This window comes from Theropithecus gelada, chromosome 3 (assembly GCF_003255815.1).
Source record: "Theropithecus gelada isolate Dixy chromosome 3, Tgel_1.0, whole genome shotgun sequence".
Lineage (NCBI taxonomy): Eukaryota > Metazoa > Chordata > Mammalia > Primates > Cercopithecidae > Theropithecus > Theropithecus gelada.
Window position 1 is genome coordinate 121,772,447 of NC_037670.1, and position 25,850 is coordinate 121,798,296.

The following is a 25,850-nucleotide window of genomic DNA, read 5'->3' on the forward strand; positions in this document are numbered from 1 at the left end:
CAACGGAAGTACATTAAAGCCAGTTGGTTAAGATTGTAGGAAAGGAAGAATGTACAGGTGACAAATATTCTTTTTGTTAAGACTTACGTCAGGGTGGCAGCAGGAGAACTTGAACTGTAGGAAAACTAAAGCATACAAGTGTATCAGGAGGAAAAGCATCCTGTTTTGAACTCTCTCTATATGCTACATTCTTTCTAGTAGAGAAAAAAGGAAGGCCAGTATTGCACAGCATGTGAAGAGTTGACATGATTGAAATGTAACTCTGTCTGGTGCCCAAAACTCATATTATTTCCACCGTGCTATTTTTCCTTCAAGAAAGAAATTGGATAAAATGGCAAAGCAGATAATTATTTACAAAACAGTAAGCTGAAGAAGAGGAAAAGATACCTCAAGATGTGTTTGAAATATTAATACATGAAATATTGTAGAAATATGTCTTAGTGATGGAAAGAGTTGGAAATATACACATATTATGAAAATATATTGTGTGACCATACAACTCCATATGAAACCTTCTATTCTGAAAATTATTTACTAAACATGTATCAGGAGAGCTTTGCCATAGCTCTTATGACAACAAAGATGATTGTAGTCTTTGGAACCAGAAGCAAGAGCTAGTTTTTTTGGGGGAGAGTGATATAATTTTAATTTATTTTTATTACCAAAGAAAACATTTCAGTTGTGGCTTTATATATAAAATAATACATCCAGATATTTACACTGGGGGTTCCAGACTTAGGCTTCTTGACTTATTTTTTTTCACATTTATTTGTGAGTTAGATCTTGTTTTTGTTAAGTAGTTAAAAATTATCCTAAAAGGAAATTTGAGAGATATAAATTTATATATTTGAGTAGATACATACTTGAAATAAATTGTTTCCGCGGACTTATAATCTATTTATTCCTTAAAGCACCAAACAATTAATATGTCTGGCACATGTATGAAGAGACTTAATAAATTACATTACTTGAAGTATAGATTGCACATCTGAACTAATCTCCACCTATGAAGCGTATTGTATTCCCTATACCACAGGAAGGAGGTTAGACTGCATAGAGAAATGAACAAGGTATTAATGGTACAATGCACAGTACATTTCACACCAATTAGCTCTATTGGTTTTACTGCAAAGAACTACGTATCCTGGATCAATTAAAGTGATGTCGAAGTTTATCTATTTGTACCCCAAATCAATTAATCAATATTCCTGAATCTTATCTTAGTCTGAAATGAAAGAGAAAGCTTTGCATTGGATGAAGTTTTTCATGGATGACATGGGTCTTAAAAAAAAAAAAAAAAAAAAAGAGTTCAATAATCTGCCCCTTTGCAGAAAGCATAAGCAATCTAGTAAAATGCAGGACTCCTGGATGAATCCAAATATGGAGATTTTGTCACTAAATTAACGTGCCTTGAGTACTTTGAGTGAAAACCTACAAGTTCAAAGTTCACATGAGTATGGAAAAACCTCATAGTGTGAGTGAGTCACTTTTAGGAGTAAAAATGGATTTAAATCTTTACAAAATATTAATTTTAATTTTAAATAAATTTTAATTTCAAATAAAAAATTGTAAGTCCATGTAAAACTAATATGCTCTGTAGTCAATAAATGTCAGTATGTATCTGTGTTCATCTGAAGCCAGTATGCACCAGTGTTACCAGTGTGCAGCTGGGATCATACTGTAGAACCTGTTGGTAGTAAAGCAGAATGTTGGAGTTGTGCCAGAAAAAAGCAGGGTTGAACTGGTTCCTGTATGTGCCTGGATTCACTTCTCATAAGACAGTAAAAACCTGCCAGGTCCTGGCTTTCAAAGATGGTTTAGTCATGCATGTGCACCCCATCTGTTGGATGCATGAGGGATTTCCTTCTCATCTCAGCCCTCCAGCCACAAGCACTGTGACTGCTTCCCCTCCAACCACCCTTTCTTTAATTCTTCCTCTCCTGCTGAGAGTGTACAGGCTGTGTAAGACAGGTGCAGCTTGTGCCACTCTGGGGAAATCCTTCCATAGACACTAAGGTGAGCCAGAAAGGTAGTCAAATTTTTCTTTTGGCACCTAGCTTAATTTCAGTGTGCTTTAATTCAGTGATTAAAAACTAACAGCGGCATTTACTTTGATAATAAAAAATAAATACACCATTACAGTTCTAACCAAAACCTTAATGACCTTCATCTCCTCTATATGTGAACTGTCCCTAAAGCTCCTCTTGTTATCTAGATGAACATGGGCAGGGGCTTTATATGTATTCTCTCTCTGTCTCCATTCTGTAGCACATAACCCTTCCTCCTACCTTTGTTTTCCACACTCCTCCAGGTTTGACCTCCCATGCTCCACTTTGCCTTCTGTTGTCTAGGATGTTACCCTTTCTCTTACGATGCTGATGACAGATAATACCCAGTTTCGAGATTGGACAGTGCAGCATCAAGCTTCAAAATTGCATGTACTAACCATTGTGGTACAAGACGTTTTACAACCTGTTAACATAACCTCTATTTTGGCAAGCTGGTGGTCTTAGAGCAAATATATATTTACATATTTTTTCCTGACACACTCAAACTCCAAAAAGATCAATATAAAGAAAGAACAGGGTGGTGTTTCTAATCAGTTGTTTTAAATACATTCTAATGGGAACTTGTAAGCCAAATAAGTAACTATTTTTCTTATTGTTTTTTTTTTCTTTCACATAGATTTATGAGAAATATCAAGATTTGTATACTGTGGAACCAAATAATGCACGCCAGCTGGTAGAAATTGCAGCCAGGGATATTGAGAAACTTCTAAGCAACAGATCTAAAGCCCTGGTGGTGAGTTTAAATCGGATCTGCTCATTTTATTATTTTCCTTACTTATCTATTATTTAATTTTCATGCCCTATTGAGGGGTTTTCTTTGGTATGCGTTCTTCTTCTTAGTAACTGTGTTCATCTGATATGTTCATAAAAGATGAGATATTATGGTTTAATTGCAAACCCTAAATATTTCTAATTTTAGTTTATATTACTATTATATTTTAATAATATATGTTTAATTGATTATATGTATCCATATGTACATCATGATGCATAATAATAAATTGAACATGTCTAAATCCATATGTACATCATGATAGATAATAATTGAACATGTTTAAATCCGTATGTACATCATGATAGATAATAATAATTGAACATGTTTACACAATATAAAACCCAGAATATTATCATCCTCTTTAGTTGTATAGTCTCTTATTCCATCACCCTTCCTCTCTGCTAGAGGTGGCCAAAATGCTAGATATTCAAGTTACCATTGTTTCTTTTTAAAAATAGTTTTCCCCCACAAAAATGCTTTGCTGAACAAGTTATTCTTTAGTTTGCTTACTTTTTAGCATTATCAAATTCATGTCACACTGTATGTAGTCTTCAGCTACTTGGTTTTCTCCATCAATATTATGTTTGTATGATTTATATGTATGTTTGCACTTAGATTTAATTCATTCTTTCAGGTAAATATTATTTTATGAGGATGTATCTCAATTCCTTCGTTTAGTCTCTGTAGGTAAATTATTTGGATTATTCCAGATGAATGCTATTATGAATAGTGCTGCTGAATTTTCTTGAACAAATCTCATAGTACTTATGTGCAAGAATATCTGTAGGGTCAATACAGGAGAGTAGAATTGCTAGATTGTAGTGTATTCGCAGAGTCAGCTTTATAAAATATGACAATTGATTTCCAAAATAATTGTATCAGTTCAGATCTTCACTAGTTGTATATGAGCCCGCATTGATACATATTCTGGCCAACATGTGAAAGTGTTACACTGCTTAATTATAGGCAATCAAATGGGTGTAAATAGTACCTCTGCTTGTCACTAATGAAGGAGACATTTTGCTGTATATTCATTTACCTTTATTGTTTCCTCTTCAGTGAAATTTTTTTGTAATTTAAAATATTGATTTGTAGGTTATGTATTCCTGATGCTAATTCATTTTAGTTATATATGACCCAAACATCTTTTTCAAGTGTATGCCTTGTCCATTGCCTTTGTTGTGATTTTTGATGAGATAAATTTTTAATTTTATTGCAAAGTCAACATTTCTTTTAATTATTAGTATTGTAGAGTGTTTTCTTTAAGAAATCCTTGCCTACCCTGAGGTTATACACATAATTTAATATATTTCATTTTACCTGATTCTAGGCTTTGTCTTTTGCATTTTTGTGTTTAGTCCACTTGCAAGTTATATGAGTATATAATTTCAGTCTGCATTTCAAATTATTTTTTCCAAGGAATTTTTCCAGGGCATTTATAAAATAGTTTGCCTTCCCCTAGTGAACTCCAGTTGTCCAGCTCAATATCTAGTAGGCTGATGTGATTTGGCTGTGCCCCACCCAAATCTCATCTTGAATAGTAGCTCTTATAATTCCTACGTGTTGTGGAAGGGATGTGGTGGGAGGTAATTGAATCATGGGGGTGGGTCTTTCCCGTGTGGCTCCCATGATAGTAAGTCTCAAAAAAAAAAAAAAAAAAAAAAAAAAAAAAAAAAGGCTCATAGGATCTGATGGTTTTATACAGGGGAATTCCCTTACACATGTTCTCTTGCCTGTTGCTATGTAAAATGTCACTTTGCTCCTCCTTTGCCTTCCGCCATGATTGTGAGGCATCACCAGCCATGTGGAACTGTGAGTCAATTACACCTCTTTCCTTTATAAATTATCCAGTCTGGGGTATGTCTTTATTAGCCGTGTGAGAACAGACTAAATACATAGGCTAAGTCCCTCACTATATTCTTCTTCAGAATAATCTTGAGTATTCTTAAACTCTTACTGTTTATCTAAATTTTAGATTCAGCATATAATTATCCAGGAACATGTCTGCTGGGATTTTGATTTGTATTATATTGACTCAGATCAAATTGAGAAGAATTGATATTTTTATTATATTTTGTCTTCCTATTTATACATAGTATCTCTCATTTAGCAGTATTTTACACCATTTGATAAACTTTAACAATTTTTTTTCATAAACTTCTTATACATCTTTTGTTAGACATAATGCTGGAGCTTCAGTTTAGCTCCTCTTATTCTTTGTTTGTTTGTTTTTGAGACAGTGTCTCACTTCATTGCCTAGCCTGGAGTGCAGTGCACAATCACTGCTCACTGCAGCCTCAACCTGCTGGGCTCAAGCAGCCTTCCCATCTCAGCCCTCCAAGTAGCTGGGACTACAGGCATGTACCACCATACCTGGCTAGTTTTTTAATTTTTTATAGAGATGAGGTCTCCCTTTGTTGTCCAGGCAAGCCTTTAACTCCTGGGCTCAAGTGATCCTATTGCCTTGGCCTCTCAAAGAGCTGGGATTACAGGCATGAGCTACTGCGCCTAGCCTGGTTCCTCTTATTGTATAGATTTCAGTATATTTATGGATATTTGTCTCAATACAACTCTGAATTTCCTATTTACTCAATACTCAGAGTTCAGATTTTTTTGTTTACTATGTTTTATAAATATCTTGACCCTCATAAATTTTCTATGCTTTCTTAGATACTTCTAAATCTTTATATTATGCTTCTTCAAGTATCCAAGATATTGTTGTAGTGTAGCAGGTATGTTGCTTGGAAATTCTGTTATGCCATGTTGCTAGAAGTTGAAACATTTAATTAAAAATAATAACTGAGGCCGGATGCAGTGGCTTACTCCAGTAATCTCAGCACTTTGGGAAGCCGAGTTGGGAGGATCACCTGAGGTCAGGAGTTCGAGATCAGCCTGGCCAACATGGTGAAACCCCGTCTCTACTAAAAATACAAAAATTAGCTGGGTGTGGTGGCAAGTGCCTGTAATCCCAGCTGCTCCAGAGGCTGAGGCAGGGAAAATTGCTTAAACTCGGGAGGCAGAGTTTGCAGTGAGCTGAGACCACGCCACTGCACTCCAAACTGCACAAAAGAGCAAGACTCTGTCTCAAAAATTAAAAATAAATAAATGAATAAATAAAAATAACAATAATTGAGTAATCCATAGGAAGATAAACTTTCTTTACTGGAAAATTCAAAGCATTATTATCTTCAATTTTGGAGATGAGAATACAACTTTTAAGCATTTATTTATGTAAATGTTTTTAATAAAAACTTATCTGATAAAAATAAGGTGCTATCCACTGAAGTGATTAATATTCAGGTGACAGTGGAAAATGATTAGATTTATATTGATTTTATCAGTCTACATTTTTCCTCTGGATGTAGGAAGCAGGTGATTTGGACGTCATAGTCCCTTAAAAAAGTTGTGGAATGAAATAGTGTATGTCTTGCCTTAATTGGATTAAAGTATAATCCTATTGAGACTTTCTTATATCTCATTTGGAATGGAAGCTCAAGACACCTGGTGCATTATTTGAGTCTTGTGAGGGATCAGTAGAATATCTTAGGCACGTGGTGACAGAATACTGAAGACACAATGGCTAATTAAGTGTAGAATAGTTCCATTTTATTTCAGGGAGACAGATTCATGTTTGTTTTCAAACTAAATTCTTTGCTTAACTTCTTTGATTCTACAAAAATAGAAAACATTATTTCAAAGAGAAATATTTTGAGGCTAATAGAAAAACATATGCTACATTGTATTGTAAATGAATGCAAGATGGCATTGTTAATTTGCTTGTATTTTTGTTGTAGGCTTATACTCAGGGAGACATCTGGATTAAAGGAGCTTTATTTCTTCTGGGTGGGACACTAATATAATTTTATAGGTAAATATAGTGGAAAACATCATGAATATACAAATCTAAGGTAGATGATAAAATTTAATACCAGTTAGACTTTATTGAGTGGTTACTAAGTAGCATCATCGAATTATTTCCCATAATAATGCTATGGTAGAGACACCAGTATTAGTCTCATTTTTCAATGAAGAAACTGGGACTTTGAGAGTTCCTGAAACTTGCCCAAGGAAATATATCTAATAAGTAATGTTTGCCAGTGCTTGTCAAACTTTAATATGCATGCAGATCACCCATGGCTCTTGTTAAAATGCAGATTTTTATTCAGTAGATCTGAACAGAGACAGTACATTTCTAATAAGCCACCAAGCATAAGGTAATGCTTATGCTCCTGGTACAAAGACTATACTTTTAGCAGCAAGAATGTGAAATTTGAATGTGAATTTGAATGTAAAATTCAAATTCAGTTGTGTCTGACTTCAAGATCTGCATTCCTAGTTATTACACAAATACATCCTTTGACCTAAAGAAGTGTGTAATAACAAGGAAGAAATGATGGCTAAGTAGTATTTTGTAAACTTCTATTCATCCATGCTGAATAATTGGATGATCTAGGTGATGGAATATTCTGGAAGGCTTTTAATTTTTCGGTGAATCCTGTATCAATTAACCATTTTCAAAAGAATGATTTAGTGAAAGAGACTATATGGTATTCAAACAATCTTCATTTTAATTTGAGTTTGAAAAATTTTAAAACCTTTATTATTCTTTGGTAAACATAAGATACCTCTGAAAATATAAATGTAAACACTGTGAGAGAAAAATAAATGTAACTGGTTGTTTTCTTATATGCCTTCTAAAGAAATTACTTAACAGTCTTTGATAATTCAGGTTTTTGAAAAAAGGAAATTAAAAACTGGAGGGTTTTTGGGTGAAATTATTGCTTTTTAGTATCTGCAATAATTGTTATTGTGCATACATGAACACGGATTTTATGTATTTGAAGATTAAATTGTTAATCCTATCTTTTATAATATTTTTGATTAAAAAGTCAATTTAACTTATTGCCTTATGCGCTATCTTGTTTTTGTTTATATGTTTGACTCTAAACTACTTATTTCAACTTTACGTTACACTCATTTGTACTTTTGTCTTTTGATCAGCTGCATCTATCAGCCTTAGAAAGAGCTGAAAGATAAAATGATATCAAAACATTTTCGTTGCTGTCTCTTTGATAGCAATTTTGCTTTTTTTTTGGTGGGGGGGGGCTTGTTACTATATAAAATCATGTTATGATTCTGATGACTCATATATATTAGGCCCTTACAGAAACTCTGTGAAGTAGACACATTAAACATTTATGCATTCTTATTTTATAAATGAGGAAATTTAGAATACCAATGTTCTTATCCAAGACTGTGTAGATAGCATGAGGTGATGGTAGAATTCAACTTTGACTTCTGTCTAAAATCCAGGTTTTTTCCCCTCTAAACCCACATTCATAATTTGAACCATTTTTTATTTCCAAGATGTGTTTGCTAAATGACTTGTTTTTCTGACATTTGCTATGTCTGTGTCTCAGGAACTGGCTCCCTGCAGTGATTATCTGACTATTATCATTGGATTATTCTTAAGCAATCTCAAATCAAACAGTGTTTTGAAGCAAAAAAAGATACAGTCATTTAACATTATTATGAACATACATTTCAGCTTGAACTAGGCTGAAATATCTGCAAGTGTTAATGAACAATTCACAGGAGAAAGCTTTTCAACAAAGCAATCCAACCTCCAGTGCGGCCTTCTGAGAGATGGAGGTAAATGAAATCAGTGGTCTCATTGTTCACCAACCAGCCCAGCCAAGGGGATCTGCTCAGTAAATGAAGGTCTCTAGGCATTTTGCTCAAAGGAAATAGGATCAAGGTTACAATAAACACATTTTTCTGGTGACACTTTCCAATTATGGCATATTCTGTCTCCCTCTGGTTGTCCTGGTAACTTTAATTAAAGCTGCTCCAATCTATTTTGGAGCTTTAAATACTGTAGTATACTCCAACTCTTAATTCAACCTTGATACTGAGCTTATGATTAGATAACAAGAAGAGGAACATGACAAATGTTCTCAAGTGATTTTTAAAGTAGGTTTTGTTTTTGTTTTCCTGGAAGTACTAGATTATTGTTATTTAACCAAATAGTTTTTTTTTAATTTTTATTTTTCTTTAACTCTTAGGCCAGTCATTCTATATCATTTCTATTTGTCAGCAGTGCCAATAACATTTTATAAAAATGCAGGTTTCTGATCTTTATCTCTAGGGATTTTAACTAAAAAATGTGGAAAGAAACTCAAGAAAAATTAGATCCAAAGAAGTGAGAAAGGGGATCCAGGAAGGAATTCTGAAATTCTTTAGAGACTCAAAGAAGAATACAAAATTCATTGTGTTTGGCTATTAGGGGTCATTGGTTTACTTTTGTGAGAATAGATTCAATAGAATGCATTGGAACAGAATAAAGATGGTAGTGTTAAGGAGTGATTGGAAAGTGAAATATTGGCAAGAAATTTGTCTGGATTTTCATGAAGTTTGGTAGGACAGTGAAGGAAAATGTGAAGGAGTACTACTAAAGCATGTTTTTCTTTCTTGTTTATTTTTGACACTGGAGGACATATAAGCATGCTTATAGCTAGAAAAACAGAAATCTATGAAATTTGAAAATAAGAAAAATATAGTCTGAATGTTGAAGGATGATTCCAGAAAAAGCAGACAGAGAGAGATCGAGGTCATGCAATTTTCTTTGAAAAGATTTTGGAACCTTTCACTTGGGACAGAAGGAATATTATTAGATGTAAATAAAGACAGTTTTGCAGGTAGAGAAAATTTAAAAGTCACAATGGATGACCACTTTTCTCTTGGCCAAGTAGAAGGGGATATTATATGTAAAGATAGAAGGGGCTATGGGAGTCTTGGGGACTTGTTGAAGATTTGGGAGAGCAAAGTAAGAAAAGGTGAAAGGAGTCTATTATGGGTAAGTAAAATGACTGAGGAATAAAATCTAGGGCCTTCCTAACACTGAGAAGAATCAGAAGATATAAAACACCCTCATATTCTAAAAATGAGGTTCCAAGCTACATATGAATTTCAAAGAGCTTTCTGAAAACTCTGTGTTTATGTAGATGTGCATATTTTGATCATTAATTCAGAATCTATCTGGAGGGTATAAATTATCCAGGTTAAAGAAAACAGGAGAAAAATTCCTTTGAAAGAGGTATAAAATGTTGTGCCATTTGCTTTCTCCAAGGAGAAAAGTATGCTTACCCTTCTCTGTAATCTTAGTGTAAATGTCTTTGAGAAGATTACTTAGAGAGCTAATACATTTCCCTTTGAGTCGGAGTGGTGAAGGGATTAGGTAATCCACTAATTGTTTTGCAAAGTTGAGATTACTTTTATTTATTTGGATTTGATACATGCCTGTGGATGCTAAAAGGGAAGTGCTGAGGCTCGACATGTTTACCCGGTGACAGGGCAATGAGACACGGTATCAAGGGCCATAAACTTACATACAAAGCAAGGCAGTGTGAGATGGAGCTGGTCTCGGACAGGACCCAACAGGGCTTCCTGCCAGGAACAAAACTAGTTTAGCAGAAAGAGGGTAGAAATATACTGTCAAATGGGAGCTGAGGGGCTGGGGTTTAAATGACCCTCAGAAGTATTACGTTGCAATTGAATGTCCTGGGTACCTCCAAACAACTGGGACAGTATCTTAATAAAGAAACAAGTCAGTGTTGAACATCCATCAGCTGCAGAGAGTAACAACACATAATTATAGTCAAGAAAAGGCCATCTATTGTGAACTTTCTCATAGTGCCATTGCTGAAATCACTGTGCTTGAGCTGCTAAGTAGTGTCAAGATGAAATCAGGAGGAAAAACTTGGAGCGTGGACATAGCCATCTACCACATTCCCCATCTGAAGTTTCTCGGTCTGAAGCAGTACTAACATAGTAATGGGATTTTAAATGAATTTTACATTAGGCTTAGATATTTCATTTTTATTCCAGACTAAATATTTTAATTGATTAACTGAGACTACTTTTAGCAATAACACTTTTATATACAATGGTGAATGGAAAAATTAGGGAACCTGAAAGGCATAATGTTGTGTTCAAGTATGATTAATAGACAACCCAACAAAAGATTATTTAAACAGAGTGTGGATTTATTTTTCCTCCTGTAATAAGATATACATGGGTAGGTAACTCAAGAGATTTCCAGAAATCCCACTCTGTTACTTCTGTGTCTATCTCACTGGGCAACCTTTGGCTGCAAAGGGGATAAGAAATGTAGTTTTAGCTAGGCCATTGCTTCTCTGAACAAAATTGGGTGAACTCTCAATTACAATGTATATCCCACCAGTTGATGTCTATGTCAAGACTTTTTCAGGATTTAATATGAGTTTTATGGAAGATGGTCTAGAGAAAAATCATTTTAAAGAAGCAGAGGAGAGGAAAGGAAACATTGTTTTCTGTGGGCATTTTTTATATGGAGCCCCACCTTTCAATGTAACAGTTATATTCATAATCAAATCAGCTTTCTCTAACACAAATTGGCATAATATGAAGAGTAGAAAACTGCAATTACTTTTGCACCAACTTAATAGAATGAGAAGACTGTTGAATCCATCTAGGATTGAGGATTAGCAAAGTAAACTTTGTAAACATCAAGGATATTTGAGAATAGTCAACAGTAGTTGAAGTATTTGAAACCAGGAACCATGTTAGATAGGATCTGATAATGGTCAAGAAATAAGAGTTCAAGGGAGTAGACATTTTTATGTGGATAAGGTGTACATTTATAAGGAACAGTGGAGAAATAAGAAGTTGTGGTAAAGGACAGAAATTTAAGAAATTAAGTGTTTTGGGTAAAAAGAATGTAGAAGCATGAGTGAATGAGCTGGTTACTTAGATGGAGAAGAGTGAAAGTTTTTGGAGTTTTACTAGAAAAGGGGCAAATTAATCATTAGCATTTATTGACTGTCTGCAATGGTCCAGATAGTTTGCTAGGCACTTTCCATATATTTCTAACACTATTTCTGTTCTGCGAAGTACATATAGTTGTTTTCACTGTACACATGGGAGAATGAAAGCCTGGAGAGGTTGAATACATTGCCCAAGCTTACACAGCTAGCAAAGAATTCAAACCCAGTTGTGTATACAATAAGTTCTCACTTAACATCATTGATGGGTTTTTGGAAACTGTGACTTTAAATGACATACTATATAACAAACCCAATTTTCCCACTGACTGATATAAGCAAATGTGAAGTGTCCATGGCATATTCCTGGTCACAAAAATATCACTAAACTTTTCATAAACACCAAAAACTTCTGTTATTAAACACTGAAATAAATGTGAGCTATACATACATTTAAGAAAGATTAATATGAACAAGTAAGATAATTATTTACGTAATTATCCCAGTTCAGAGTGTTGGGTGGCCAGAACCTCTCCCAGAAGCTCAGGGTACAAGATGGGAACCTACCCTGGACAGGACATCATCACATCACCGAGTGCCCTCATTCCTACACCCACAGCTACTTGTCATGGGGCAATTGAGACATGCCAGTTTACCTAATGTACATATCTTTGGGATGCTGGAGGAAGCTGGAGTACCCAGAGGAAACCTATCCAGATATGGGGAGAACATGCAGACTCCACACAGACAGTGCTCTGGCCAGGAATTGGTTTTCGTTTTTTCTCATCAGTGTTACAACAAAACGATACCGAACAAAACAACGTTATTTGAAGACCTGCTGTATCTACAAAAATACTTGGTGTTCCCTTGTGTGTCCTGTTATTTGTTTAAAAGCTTACAACATTAACTTATCTAATCTTTACCGTGCATAGCTGAAACTAAGAAAGGTTAAATGACTTCACCACATCTTACATAGAGTGAGAGATTTGGGCTGGAATTCTTGTGTTTATGTTATCTAACTTTTAGGTGGCTGCATCATGTTTCTCAGCTCCATGGCACCTCAATAATCTTAGCCAAAATTTATTTGTCTGTCATTTGTCCAGTTAAATCAAAGCAGTCTGTCCAGTTGACGTGGAGCTATTATAACTAAGAAAGCCATATTAATGCTCTACTGGGGTCTCATAGTACCGTTATATTTAAGTGCTTTAAAGTCAGCAACGTCATTTATTTTGCTTGCCCTACAGCTTGTAACACCTATCTAGAGTGCAGTTTAGCTAGTTTAGCTACCGAATAAAATTCAGACATAACCTGCAGAATATCTTTCCAGTGAATGATTGCCCAGTGGAATGCCTCTTGATTTTTGAAATCCAATCTGCACAGACTAGACTGAGCTCTCACTAAGACGTTTTTGTTTCTCATTTTGCTTTTTGCTGATGCTTATAAGGCACCTACTTACATCGACATCTTCCAGTCTCATGTCTTTAACAAAATAACATGTGATTTACGTTACAGATAGTAGAACATCAGAATCATGTGGAGATGCCTTGAAATGTAGTCCAGGTGCCCAGTTAGATGTGCATGTTTTCTGCCAACAGTGAAAGGCCAAGTAGGGCCTATAGACACTGTGTGTTAACATCCTGTTCATTGTGTGAGCAGGAAATGATGCCTGTAGCCCTTTACACCCTAATATATAGTTTATAACATTTGTCCACGCACCTTGGCATTTGGCAAGTGTCTGTTTTACTGTTTTCTTTAGGTGGTTGAAAGCTGGTTGTGAGGGGTTTGGGTTGATATAAAAATGCTCTATTTTTTTCACTTAATAAATAATAGGCTATCAGAATTTTCACTCAGCACATCAGATTTTTCTGAAGCAGATTACTGCTTAAGTGGGAGATGCCTGTCCTGCTTGATACCATTTGTTAATGTGGTAAATGGAAAGTTACACACTGGAGCGGCATCTTTATAGATTTTTAAGTCTAAAGTAATTATAATGGTAGGAATTTGGGGCCAAACAGAAGAGATGGTGAAACACTGAGTGCTGTGTTTACGACCTTTTCAATTACACCAAGGAGACAGATCTATTTACCTGTAACTGTGCTGGTACTCTCTACCACACTCAGCATTTTAAGTTTTATAACATTTTGTTCTGATTAATGTATTATCTAAAGGTTAGCAGTGAAGTGTTTTAAAACAACTTCCTTCCTTCCTTCCTTCCTTCCTTCCTTCCTTCCTTCCTTCCTTCCTTCCTTCCTTCCTTCCTTCCTTCCAACTTCTTTTCTCTCTCTCTCTCTCTCTCTCTCTCTTTCTTTCCTTTTGAAGGAATTTTACTCTTGTCGCCCAGGCTGGAGTATGATGGCGACCTCCATCTCCCAGGTTCAAAGGATTCTCCTGCCTCAGCCTCCCGAGTAGCTGGGTTTACAGGCATCAACCACCACACCCAGCTAATTTTTGTATTTTTAGTAGAGATGGGTTTTCACCATGTTAGCCAGGCTGGTCTCAAACTCCTGACCTCATGTAATCTGCCCATCTCAACCTCCCAAAGTGCTGGGATTACAGGCGTGAGCCACTGTGCCCGGCCAACCACACTTTCTGTTGTAAATCTGTCATTGCTAGAGAATGCGTTTTCCTCCCACATTCCATGGAGTAGAGTCAGCACTACATGGGTATTTTAACAAAGGCACTTTTGAAAAAAAGGTAGTAGTCAAATATACCTTTAAGATAGAAAGCACAATTAATGGTATAGGGCACCTAATTATTGAATGGAAGGTTCAGACATGGAAAGGTTTGGGGCAACAGTGATAGGCTCTGTCTTCTAAACGAAATCTCTTGGAAATGAGATTCTTAGAGTTGGCTTTAGGATCAGAAAGCAGTATCTAATGTATAATTTATGTTCTGGTAATACAGCATGGGGGAAAGGGAGTGTTGGGTTTGTGATTACTTTGAGCAAAATGAGAATTAGCTCAAGTGACTTGCAAAACTCACTCAGGCAAAAACTACACAATTTGTAGAGCCTAGTACAAAATGTAAATGTGAGGCTCTTCTTAATAAATTATTAGCATTTCAAAAGGGCAGCATCAGAGAATGAAACCAAACATGGGGTCCTTCTGAGTGTGGAGTCCTCACCAAGTCAGTCAGCCTCATCTGACTGCACAGGTCTCACACCCACCGAAGCTGGCTGGTCCTGCACATAGGTCGTTAGTGGTAGAGCTGGAACCAGAACTTGGGATTCTCAGCTGCTTGTACCGCGTTCTTTCTATGATGATAGTCGTCAGACTTTACTTGGGGACTTCAGAGTCTATGAAATCCTTGATGATTGTTGCAAGATAATCCCAAAGTGAGGCAAAAAAAAGAAAAAAAGAAAAAAAATCTGTATGTCATTTCACCTCTTTTTTTCCCCCACAAAATAGCAAGTTCGCCTCAACAGAAATGCTCTGATCTGAATGTGCTAGTTAATAGTGTTTTGGGTAAAAATGAATATAGAGAAACAGTGCTGATTCAAGGCCAACCTCTTCAATTCACATAGTGGAATCGTTAAAGAGAATTTCACTTCATGGTATCCCATAAATTCAAAGACAATCTGATCAAGTAATGTTTGCTAACATTAAACAACATTTAGTCATTTATAGAGTTGAACTGTAAGTGGTGTTCTGATTCCTAAATGTTAACTTTATTTTTTAATCTGTTGATGTTTACTTTTCCCTTTTCCTTGTTAACCCCTTATTATCTCCCCACAGAATAAAATAAACTCTAAATCTTTCTCTGTAAATTCACTTGCTAACTTGTACTGAATAATATGAAGGTAGAAGCCCGTTGTGAGATGCCCAAACCCATTCTGGCTTTTATATATACACAGGTGTTCTTTGGATCTGTTCTTCATAATTGTTCAAAGCTTCTTCTTCTTCTTCTTCTTTTTTTTTTTGAGACGGAGTCTCGCTCTGTCGCCTAGGCTGGAGTGCAGTGGCGTGATCTCCGGTCACTGCAAGTTCCACCTCCTGGGTTCACGCCATTCTCCTGCCTCAGTCTCCTGCATAGCTGGGACTACAGGCGCCCGCCACCAGGCCTGGCTAATTTTTCTGTATTTTTTTAGTGCAGACAGGGTTTCACTGTGTTAGCCAGGGTGGTCTCTATCTCCTGACCTTGTGATCCACCCGCCTTGGCCTCCCAAAGTGCTGGTATTACAGGCGTGAGCCACTGCACCTGGCCCATAATTGTTTAAAGCTTCTAAAGTCAAAAACTACATTTGCAAGATTAGTTTTCTACGATTTTTTAAAAATCTCCTGACACAATTTACCATTAGAATGATGGAATGCTGTGTTACTTTAATTAAAGTATCATGGATCATAAATCTTTTTAAAATTTATTTTTATTATTTTTTTGAGACAGGGTCTCACTCTGTTACCTAGGCTGGAGTGCAGCAGTGCTATTATGGTTCACTGCAACCTTGACCTTCTGGGTTCAAGCAGTCTTCCTGCCTTGGCCTCTCGAGTAGCTAGGACTACAGACACATGCTACCATGTCTGGCTAATTAAAAAAAAATTTTTTTTTTTTTGAGACCAGGCTGGTCTCAAACTCTTGACTTCAGGGGATCCTCCCACTCCCTCCTCAGCCTGCCAAAGTACTGGACTTATAGGCGTGAGCCACCATGCCTGGCCCCAAATCCTACATCTTGATGGAATTTTGGAATTTCAGTTTTTTGGTCTTTTCATCTCGCACAGTTGAATGTCTAAGCCACTAAGGCGAGGGAGTTGGCTGTTCTTTTCTCAAATATTTTTAGTGATTAAGCTTCCACAATTGTAAAACCCCATTATTGTTGCTTAGCTTGGTTTTTAAGAAGTGATTCCTAACCTCTGTGTCCTTGTCTAATTTAAAGCTTTTTTCTTTTCTCTCTCCTGTGTACACTAAACTTTGATTGACATTCTTTTTAGAAGAATATCTCATTTTTGTATGTATGTGCATGGGGGGTGTTGGGGATGGTAGGAGCTATCATCAGTTCATCACAACTTAGTGTTCTTGGCACGTAACGATGGCTTTCAGTTGCTGAGCCATCATTATTGCCAGACATTGTGGGAAGTGCTTTACACACAGTATCAAATTTCATCTTCAGAATAACCTTATGAGGAAGATATGTTATTGTGTTTGAAGATAAGATACAGTCTTCTTCAGTCTTCTTACAGTCTGTAATCTGTTACACTTTGAGGTGAAAGCCATCTCACTTTTTTTGGGGGGGGGGTAAGACTATTTTATTTTATTTTATTATTTTATTCTTTTTCAAGACAGAATCTTGCTCTGTCGCCCAGGCTGGAGTAAAATGGTGCCATCTCAGCCCACTGCAACCTCCACCTCCCAGATTCAAGCTATTTTCCCTGCTTAGCCTCCCAGGTAGCTGGGGTTACAAGCGTGCACCACCACGCCAGGCTAATTTTTGTATTTTTCAGTAGAGACGAGGTTTCACCATGTTGGCCAGGCTGGTCTTGAACTCCTGACCTCAACTGATCTGCCTGCCTTGGCCTCCCGAAGTGCTGGGATTACAGGCATGAGTCACCACACCCAGCACCCATCCCACTCTCAAGTGTCAGGTGGAGGAGGTTTTATACTCAGGTATGTCTGACTTATGTCTGTGCTTTTCAACAATATGCTTTTAACTCTGTAATTTAATGAGCCTTGATTTTTTTAACATTCCTATGTAGACAAATTTTTATTCCTTTTTCATTTGTGCTGTGTTCTGGAAATTATCGAATATTTATTCTCTAATTTTCTCAAAGCATTGAGGCCAGAGTTGAAGGTTGTGCTTTTATAGGGGATCACTATGATAAAGCAGTGTATAACTACAAATTCATACTTTTTCATTTGCATATGATCCATTACAGTGAAAGCTGATTTATTTTCTGTAGGTTCTATGTTAGATTATACTAAATGTGTTAGATGATTTTGATATATCTTATGTTTGTAAATATACAAGTATATATTTTTGTAAATAATTTAAACAAATCAAAAAATGTATGAGGTGAGAAGAAAAATTCTCTTAAGTGTTCACTATCCAGAGAAAAACTACCTTTTAAAGTTTGGTGACTACCCTTTAGAATAATTGTGTGTGTGTGTGTGTGTGTGTGTGTGTGTGTGTGTGTGTATGTGACTTACCAGTATTTCATGCAGATTTTTATGTGAATGCCTATTAACTTATATAAAATCTGTTTACTAATTTTATAGTATTCCATTTTGTGAATGTATTATTTATTTAGCTATCTCCTTCTGATAGTTTATTTTTTATATGGATGGTATGAATACTGTTTATAGCACATCTTTACACATATACGAGAAAACTTTTGATTGCTTTATTATACTTAAGTCATGTAAGTGAAATTGTTGTGTCTAACAGCATATGGGAGTCAGGTGGTGGCTCACTCCTGTAATCTCAACATTTTGGGAGGCTGAGGCAGGAGGATTGCTTGAGGTCAAGAATTTAAGACCAGCCTGGGCAATATAGCAAGACCCTGTCTCAAAAAAAAAAAAATTAGCCAAGTCTGGTAGCATGTGCCTATAGTCTCAGCTACTCAGGAGACGAAGACGGGAAGATCACTTGAGCCCAGAAGTTCAAGACTGTGGTAAGCTATGATGGTGCCACAGCACTCCAGCTTGGGTGACAAAGTGAGACCCTGTCTCTCTCAAAACCATGGATGGAGCATTATTTATTATTTGTTTTTCTTTTAACAAAATAGAAATCTTTAATTCCTCCATTAATTCCTTCTCTCTTTTTTGTTTATTTTTAAATAACAGAATTTCTAATAGACTTAAGCAACTGTGACTGAGTTACATTTGACTCAGTATAATAAGTTAAGTACGGTTCTGTAAGTAGGACTTAATTTTAAATGATAGATATATTTTTAATTATTATAATAATGTCTAAAACTCATACTTTTCTCTGCAGATTAGTGCCTTTGTTGTTGGCAACATAATCAGTTCAGAATTAACAGGCTGGTTGGGGCAAACATCTGTCTTCCAGATTTATTAAAAAAAAAAAAGCAGCCTCAGAGTTGCAGTTACTGATTCTCGATACCAGCTCATATGCTCTATCTTGCATGTATTATCCAGCCACAGGCAGCATGCCAACAGGCCACAGTGTGGATGAGTGCTCCTGCTGTTGGCAGTCCTTGTATTCTAGGGCAGCGGACACTGTCAAGGCCCAGTTAAGAGCAAAAGCCAAGTTGTGTCTTGACAGCCGAGACATTAGTTACAAAAGACTGTCTACTCCTTCTCTGGTTAATTTATTCATTTGGTCTCAGGACTCATTACTCCCCAATTACAGCTACTCCTATAAATGTTGGTCTATTGTGAACCAGTCACCCTTGATTGTTTACACTGTCTTTTCTGAGAAATTCTAGGTCCGTCAACTTAAAGGTCTAATAATAAATAATAATGACTCATTTTCTACAAGAGGGTTTAGAGAGAATTTATTCCCCTATATCTTACTGCCTGTGCCATTTTTTTTTTCTAGCAAAACAACCTAATGTGATCTCTTAAACAACAACACCAAAAAAATTAAGTAAATTATCAAGTGTTATATTTATGTGCTCAGAACATTTCCTTAAAATTAGGATTTTCAGATAGCCATTTTTGCTTGTCATTGATAGTAACAAGTTTGGCTCTTGCAGAAATGTTCATTTTCATTAAATGACTGCACACATTAACTTCTACCTCTCACATGGGTATTTTTTAGTTTAGATAAAAACAGGTGAATATAATGTATAATTTTTGATGTCTTTGTTAACAACTATATTTTGATTTAAAAATTGTATCCATGAAATGAAATTAATCCTCGTAATTTCTCAGTAGAGAGTAATTATGTTTTTAGTTTAAATATTAAAATGTTCTAAAAATATCAAATATCTTATATGAGACCTTAAAATAGAAGGTCTTAATAACAATGTATTGTGTGCTTCTGATTTATACTAGATACTGTACTAAGGGCTCTTTTGTATTTACTCATTTAATCCTTACAACATACTTCTGTACTTGGTATTGATAGTCTCAATTTTATAGAGATGTTTTGCCCATGTATTTGTATCCAGATGCATTTAATTCCCAAGCTTCCTGGCAGCATATCTCCTCACTCTGCCTTGCACTTACCATGTGTCAGGCACTCTGCCTAGTGTTTTACACAGATTATTCCATTTAATTCTCTTTTATCTGACTTCCCCTCTTTCTCTTCTTCCTCTCCCTCTTCCTCTGTCCCTTCCTCTTCCTCTTTCTATTGCTTTTCCTACTCATCTTCTCATTATTATTACATGATGTGATAAAGCAGAGAAGTATAGAATGAAAAAGTTTTAAGTATATTATCTGAGGTCTTGTAGTTCTAGGTTGGCATTTTTGTTTCACAATGAGATTACGTATTACTGTGTTTTATTTTACATCAGATGTGGTATAGAAAAGCAATAATGGTAGCTTATTTTAATTAAGTTACAATTTATGTAAAAGGAGAGAAGGATTGAAAGAGAAGAAAGAGAAGGCATAGAGAGAACAAAGGAGGGGGGATCTAGCCTTTTTATTCTCTAAACTTACTTGCATTAAGTGTGTGGTGAATTTGGTAATGGAGACAGAGATTGTAACATCCACGAGTTTTTATTAATCTCACTGTAATTACTTAGGTTTATATATGTGAAAAACAACAATTTTAGAGTATCTACAAGCCACATACTGTGCTGGGGCTTTTATACTCATAAGTGAGTATATTTTAGGAGTGTTTTGGGGAAATTCTTGTCTAGATATTATGGCATATATGGTTGTATAAAGATCAAAATTAATTAGAATAGTTTTTATTTCTGAACTTGAGCTTAGATACCATGCAGACATTCACTTTTTTAATTAGCAATGAGACTAGCAACCTTTCAAAAAAATTATGCTGCTCTGTTGGTATTTCAAGAAGTGATTTTTGTTAGCTCCTAAAGCATAGGTTGTAGGCCATTGAAAAGTGAAGTATATCATTTGAAGTTCTAAGCATAAGACATGCTTAATTAACCAACTTTTAATTACAACTAGTGAGAAATGGAGGGTATATATATAGTTAAAAGACAAGACCTCTTACTCAATTAAAGGAGAAAGGAGAGAGGCATCACATGAGAGGGGAAAGTAAACCATGGAGGTCAGCTGAGTTGATCTAGTAGAATACAAAGAGCTTGGGAAAACTCTCTTCGTATTTTCATTCTTAACTGAATTTACAGATGTTTAATACATACACCGTCATTCTTTTTCCTCCAAATAACTGTTTATTGGAGCTTTATAATTTTGCAAATGAAGCTATCTTTTGGGGATTGCCCTTTCTTTAATTTAAATGATGCCAAATGTCTGCTAGTCATCTGGCGAGGAAAATCAGGACTACTTGGTGTTGCTATGCTGCCATGATCAAATTTCTCTTCTAAATAGTAGTCTCCAGTCCTTAGCTGACATTTCACACCAATTGCCCTGTCACTGTTGGAGGCTAAATCAGCATATTAAGAAGCAGCAAGTGGCACCTAATGCCTGCCCTGAGAAAAGTTACTAGGTTTTAGTTACCACAAAGATTCTCAGCTGCTCCTCCTTAAGTATTTTAGATGTGCCCACTGATTTGAAACAACGTTTTTCAGCTGCATGGAAGGCATACTGAATAAATACTGGAAGGAGGACAGTTTAAAGACTTAAAAGCAGTCTCTGTCAAGGCAGGCCATACTTTTCCTCTCAGCCGTACACACACAGGGGAATTATCCCTGTGATCTGCCTGTGTTTTAAATTGCCACATAAGTAGGCATCCATTACAGAGGAAGCTGGCAGTGTACATTTTTGTTGTGTTTGTGTGACAGTAGTAATTTCCGACTTCTCCATTTAGTGACAGCATTTAAAAAAAGAAAATAATGTATGCATTTTAAGAAGCAGTGAGCCCCAAAAGACTTGTAGATACTCTTGGTAGCTTATGTACATGCAGAATCACATGTATGGTACAGTTAATGTTTACTCATTGGGTAATATTCAACTAACATTAACCAGTGAAAGACCAAGGTTTGCCTAATATGGCTTTGATGACATTTGTACATCCTTTTCTGATTTACTTTGTAGTGTTAAGAGTGTATTACTGAATCAGATTAATATGGTTTAGCTGTGTCCCCGCCCAGATCTCACCTTGAATTGTTATAATCTCCATGTGTCAAGGGTGGGGCCAGGTGGAAATAACTGAATCATGGGGGCAGTTTCCCCCAAACTGTTCTTATGGTAGTGAATAAGTCTCACAAGATCTGATGGTTTTATAAATGGAAGTTCTCCTGCACAATCTCTCTTGCCTGCCACCATGTAAGGCATGCCTTTGCTTCTCCTGTGCCTTCTACCATGATTGTGAGGCATCCCCAGTGGAGGTGGAACTGTGAGTCCATTAAACCTCTTTTCTTTATAAGTTACCCAGTCTTTATTAGCAGCGTGAGAACAGACTGACACACAGATATTTTGATTTATGTGTTAGCTACTGATTCAATAGCTTTAGTTTTCTTTCAGATAGAACATTATTCTATTATATTTGGTTCTCATCAGAGAGGGAAAAATCTTATAAGCATGTCTCATTTTAAGGGTCCGGATTGTTCTCTTTGTGAGAATTTGGGAGTAGTGAGAGAAAGGAGAATTAGAGTTAGAACTGACAACGGTAAAAATAGTTGATTTTCTTTTTAAATTTCAGTCAGAGAAGAAATAATTTTATTAATGTTTATAAAGGCAATAAGTAATGAAAGGAAATAATCGAGTTATCAACGACATATACCCGAGTACAAGTAAGCAATGGTATTCAGTGGGACACTTTAGGAACACTTCTGTCCTGTCAGTCGTTAGAATAGTGTTGAATATTGTTAAAATAGTTATTTTAAGTTCTTAAGTAGTTACTATATAAAATAATTAAAACTACCTTATTTATTATCTGTGTCTTTTAGGAATTCTTAGTGATTGTATTTAAAATTTATAATTATAGGTTTTAAAACATAACAAACTTATTTATCAAGTAAAATGTATATTAGATTTTTGATCTTCAAGGGGTTTTTTGTTGAATTTTTTTATACCTAGAATTCCCATACTTTAAAGCAAATAATTTAAAAAAATACCACCTGGTGACATTGATCTAAGGAATTAATTTTAATTTCTACCCAGACCCAGTATTTACAAAATGTAAGCAGTGATTGACTGAAACTTCTTAAGAAAAAAGTATCGAGATAAATTTTGATTAATTCTACTGTTAGTGGGCATTAGTTGATTTACACTGTGTGTAGAATTAGTTGTGTGGTGAAATACAATGTTTGTTTTATCTATTATTCAGGATTTATTTTTCTAGAATTCTGATTTCTTCCCCTTCTTCATGTTATCAGTGGAGGATGACATTTTTAATTTGCATGTAGCAGGTTAATTTTTAAAAACCACCTTGTCTTTTAGTGTTATCTTACCTGATTTTTTTTCCGGCATACCTTTCTTTTTATTTGCAACATTTGCAACTTTCTTTTAGTGGTGTTCCTTTCAAGCAATATATAGCTTTTAATTTTTGATGCAATATGGTAATTTCTGTATCTTAATGAGAAAATCCAATCCATTGATGTTTACTTTAATGACTGAAAAACTTGTTTTTATTTCTTCCAACTTTTTATTGTTTAACAAAATTGCTGCTGTTGCTTTTTTTCTTATTGTATTTATTTCCATCTTTGTACATGATCATTTGAAAGTTGTGTGTTTTGAATTCATCATGGTTTCTATTATTTCCTTAGTCTTTCAATAACCCTACTATTTAAATATGGTACCAGCTATTTGGCAAATTAAGATGCACTTTATCTCTACACTGATGCTCCTTTCTCCCTACTTCTCTTGCCCTCCTCAATCCAATTGATACAACTTTAAGAGATAGGACATCTTGTTTCCTGTTTTTGTTTTTGTTGAGACTCTGTTGCCCAGGCTGGAGTGCAGTGGCACAATCTCGGCTCACTGCAACTTCTGCTTCCCAGGTTTCAAGCAATTCTCCTGCCTCAGCCTCCGGAGTAGCTAGGCGACAGAGTGAGACTCTGTCTCAAAAAAAAAAAAAAAAAAAAAAAAAAAAAAAAAAAAAAAAAAAAAAAAGAAGGAGAAGAAAAAAAAGATAATATGCCTAACATTTAAAGCAGGAGAGACAAAGTTATTTGTTCCTGTTTCTTTAACATTGGAATATGATATGATATCATATGATATGGGGTGGTAAAACACAGGTTGCTGAAGCCACTGTTAACAGCAGTCATATCTGCTTTGACTTATCACATTTTCATTGGCATAATGATGGATAAGTTTATCTCAGGCATTTCTGTATCATATTAAAATGTCATTGTTACTGCTGCTACAGTGATGGGGTCGTTTTTTAGTCCGGAGAGAAGGGCTGCTGTTGAAAATCACAAATTAAAATTGGTAAATTTTTTTTTTGCAAATATGAACAATGTAAATTAAATAACATTTTATTTTATTATTTTTTAAACAGAAAAGGTGGCATGCAAACGATTGAGTGAAATAATTCTCTCAGCAGCTGTAAGATTACTAATAGTTAGCACACCTCACTAATGTTATACTTTCTTGCAATTCTTCCCACATATTGTTGATATTTACCACATTTGTTTTCTGTGCTTACTATAGGAACAAATAAGAATACTGTTTTTGCCAGAAGTTTCATTATTCTGGTGTTTGGAAGAATTGAATGAAAACAATATTCTCTGGCTCTCTCACATTCCTTAATGACCAACACATACAGCTGACTGGAAGAATAAATGCTTTCCGCATTGTGAACACAAGTAGAGTTCTTTTAGTGTCTATAAAAAATTAATGAAGACAAATCTAACTTTATTTTTTCCTTCAATTTTCAACTGAGCTAAGATGGCCAGTAGAGCAAATATAGAAAAAATTAAGACAAGCAAACCAAAGTATTTACCTGTCTACCCTAGCAACCTTTGATCCTTTGAGATTCAGATATAAAAGAAACCCAAACATTATTGCGATTGAAAAAGTAAATGATTTAAGCATTATTTATTCATGTGATTCTTTTAGAAAGGTATATGTTCTCCCACAGAAGCACTGGATATATGTAAAAATCTACAAAAAGAATGTATACTACAATAGTTTGCATTAAACAATACTGATCTAAATCATTGACATGATATGCAATATTATTTTGTTTTTTAGTACTGATTTTGGAGTAATATTTTTTAATTTACAAAATATACATGTTCAATGTAGGAAAGATGAGAATTAGAACTACTTGAAATCCTATTACCCATAAATAAACATGATTTATATTTTTAGTGTACATTGAAAGAACCAAGGGAAAGTTTCCACTTTGCCCTCTGAAGGTATGCTGAAAATTAACCGACAAAAGGTACATTGAAAGGAGAAAAGGCATACATATTTTATTAACATGCACACATGTGCAGAGAAGTCATACAGAATATGAAAACTCAAAGGGCCAGTTGGGTGATGTTTTTATACCATGTTGAGGTTACAGAAGGAGTAGGAGCTTGGAGCATGGCAAGACTGGTTCTAGGAGAGAATGGAAGGCATGGGACAAAGGTGGTCTCGTTAGGCAGATGAAACTTCACCGATAATATCTCTGAGACAGAATGGATAGCATAGCTTGTGGTTGATTTAATTTCTGAGATCTGCTGATAAGTAGGGCCTCTGAGAAAGCCTGGTTATTTACTTCACCAGTATAGGTTTTTCTCAACTGATGCAAATCTTAGCAAAAGGCAGCTTTTTAGGGCTATTGTTGTCTGCAGGCCCTCTGAATAGCCATCTCCAAATAAGTCAAATAAATATATTTGAGGGTGAAATCTTTTTGGTTTCTTTTAGTCTCCCATTTGAAACTTTATCTTCACAAAGTTTCACATATTATGCAAAGATTGTTAGCTATGGGCAAATTTGGGTTGGAGATTGTGAGATAGATTGGCAAAGAAGAAGAAAAAATAGGTAGATTGGAACACCTAGCTCATATTCTCTTGATATCAATCTGTTAGTCCTGAGGATAGGTCAGTTCAATTAAAGATATTCTTCATTCTCGGACATTGCATTGCAGATGGACTCTCAAACCAGGACTGTACATATGGTGCACTTAAATATATCGTTAATAACAGGCATTTCTGTGGAAACAGGAAAAACAAAGGCTAATGTCTGGACTTATCTGTAAATTAGGTTTTTTTAGAATTTGAA

General features: G+C 35.4%; 1 protein-coding gene across 5 annotated transcripts in view; it reads left to right on the forward strand.

The window, feature by feature from the left end:
* The window catches only part of CACNA2D1 (calcium voltage-gated channel auxiliary subunit alpha2delta 1), a 503,324-nt gene that overhangs the window by 104,444 nt on the left and 373,030 nt on the right, over positions 1–25,850 (forward strand). For all 5 annotated transcript variants that reach the window (XM_025380146.1, XM_025380148.1, XM_025380147.1 and 2 more), the window contains exon 3: positions 2,686–2,802. In XM_025380146.1, coding sequence (XP_025235931.1) covers positions 2,686–2,802 — 117 coding nt within the window. The remainder of the gene's footprint in view (positions 1–2,685; positions 2,803–25,850) is intronic.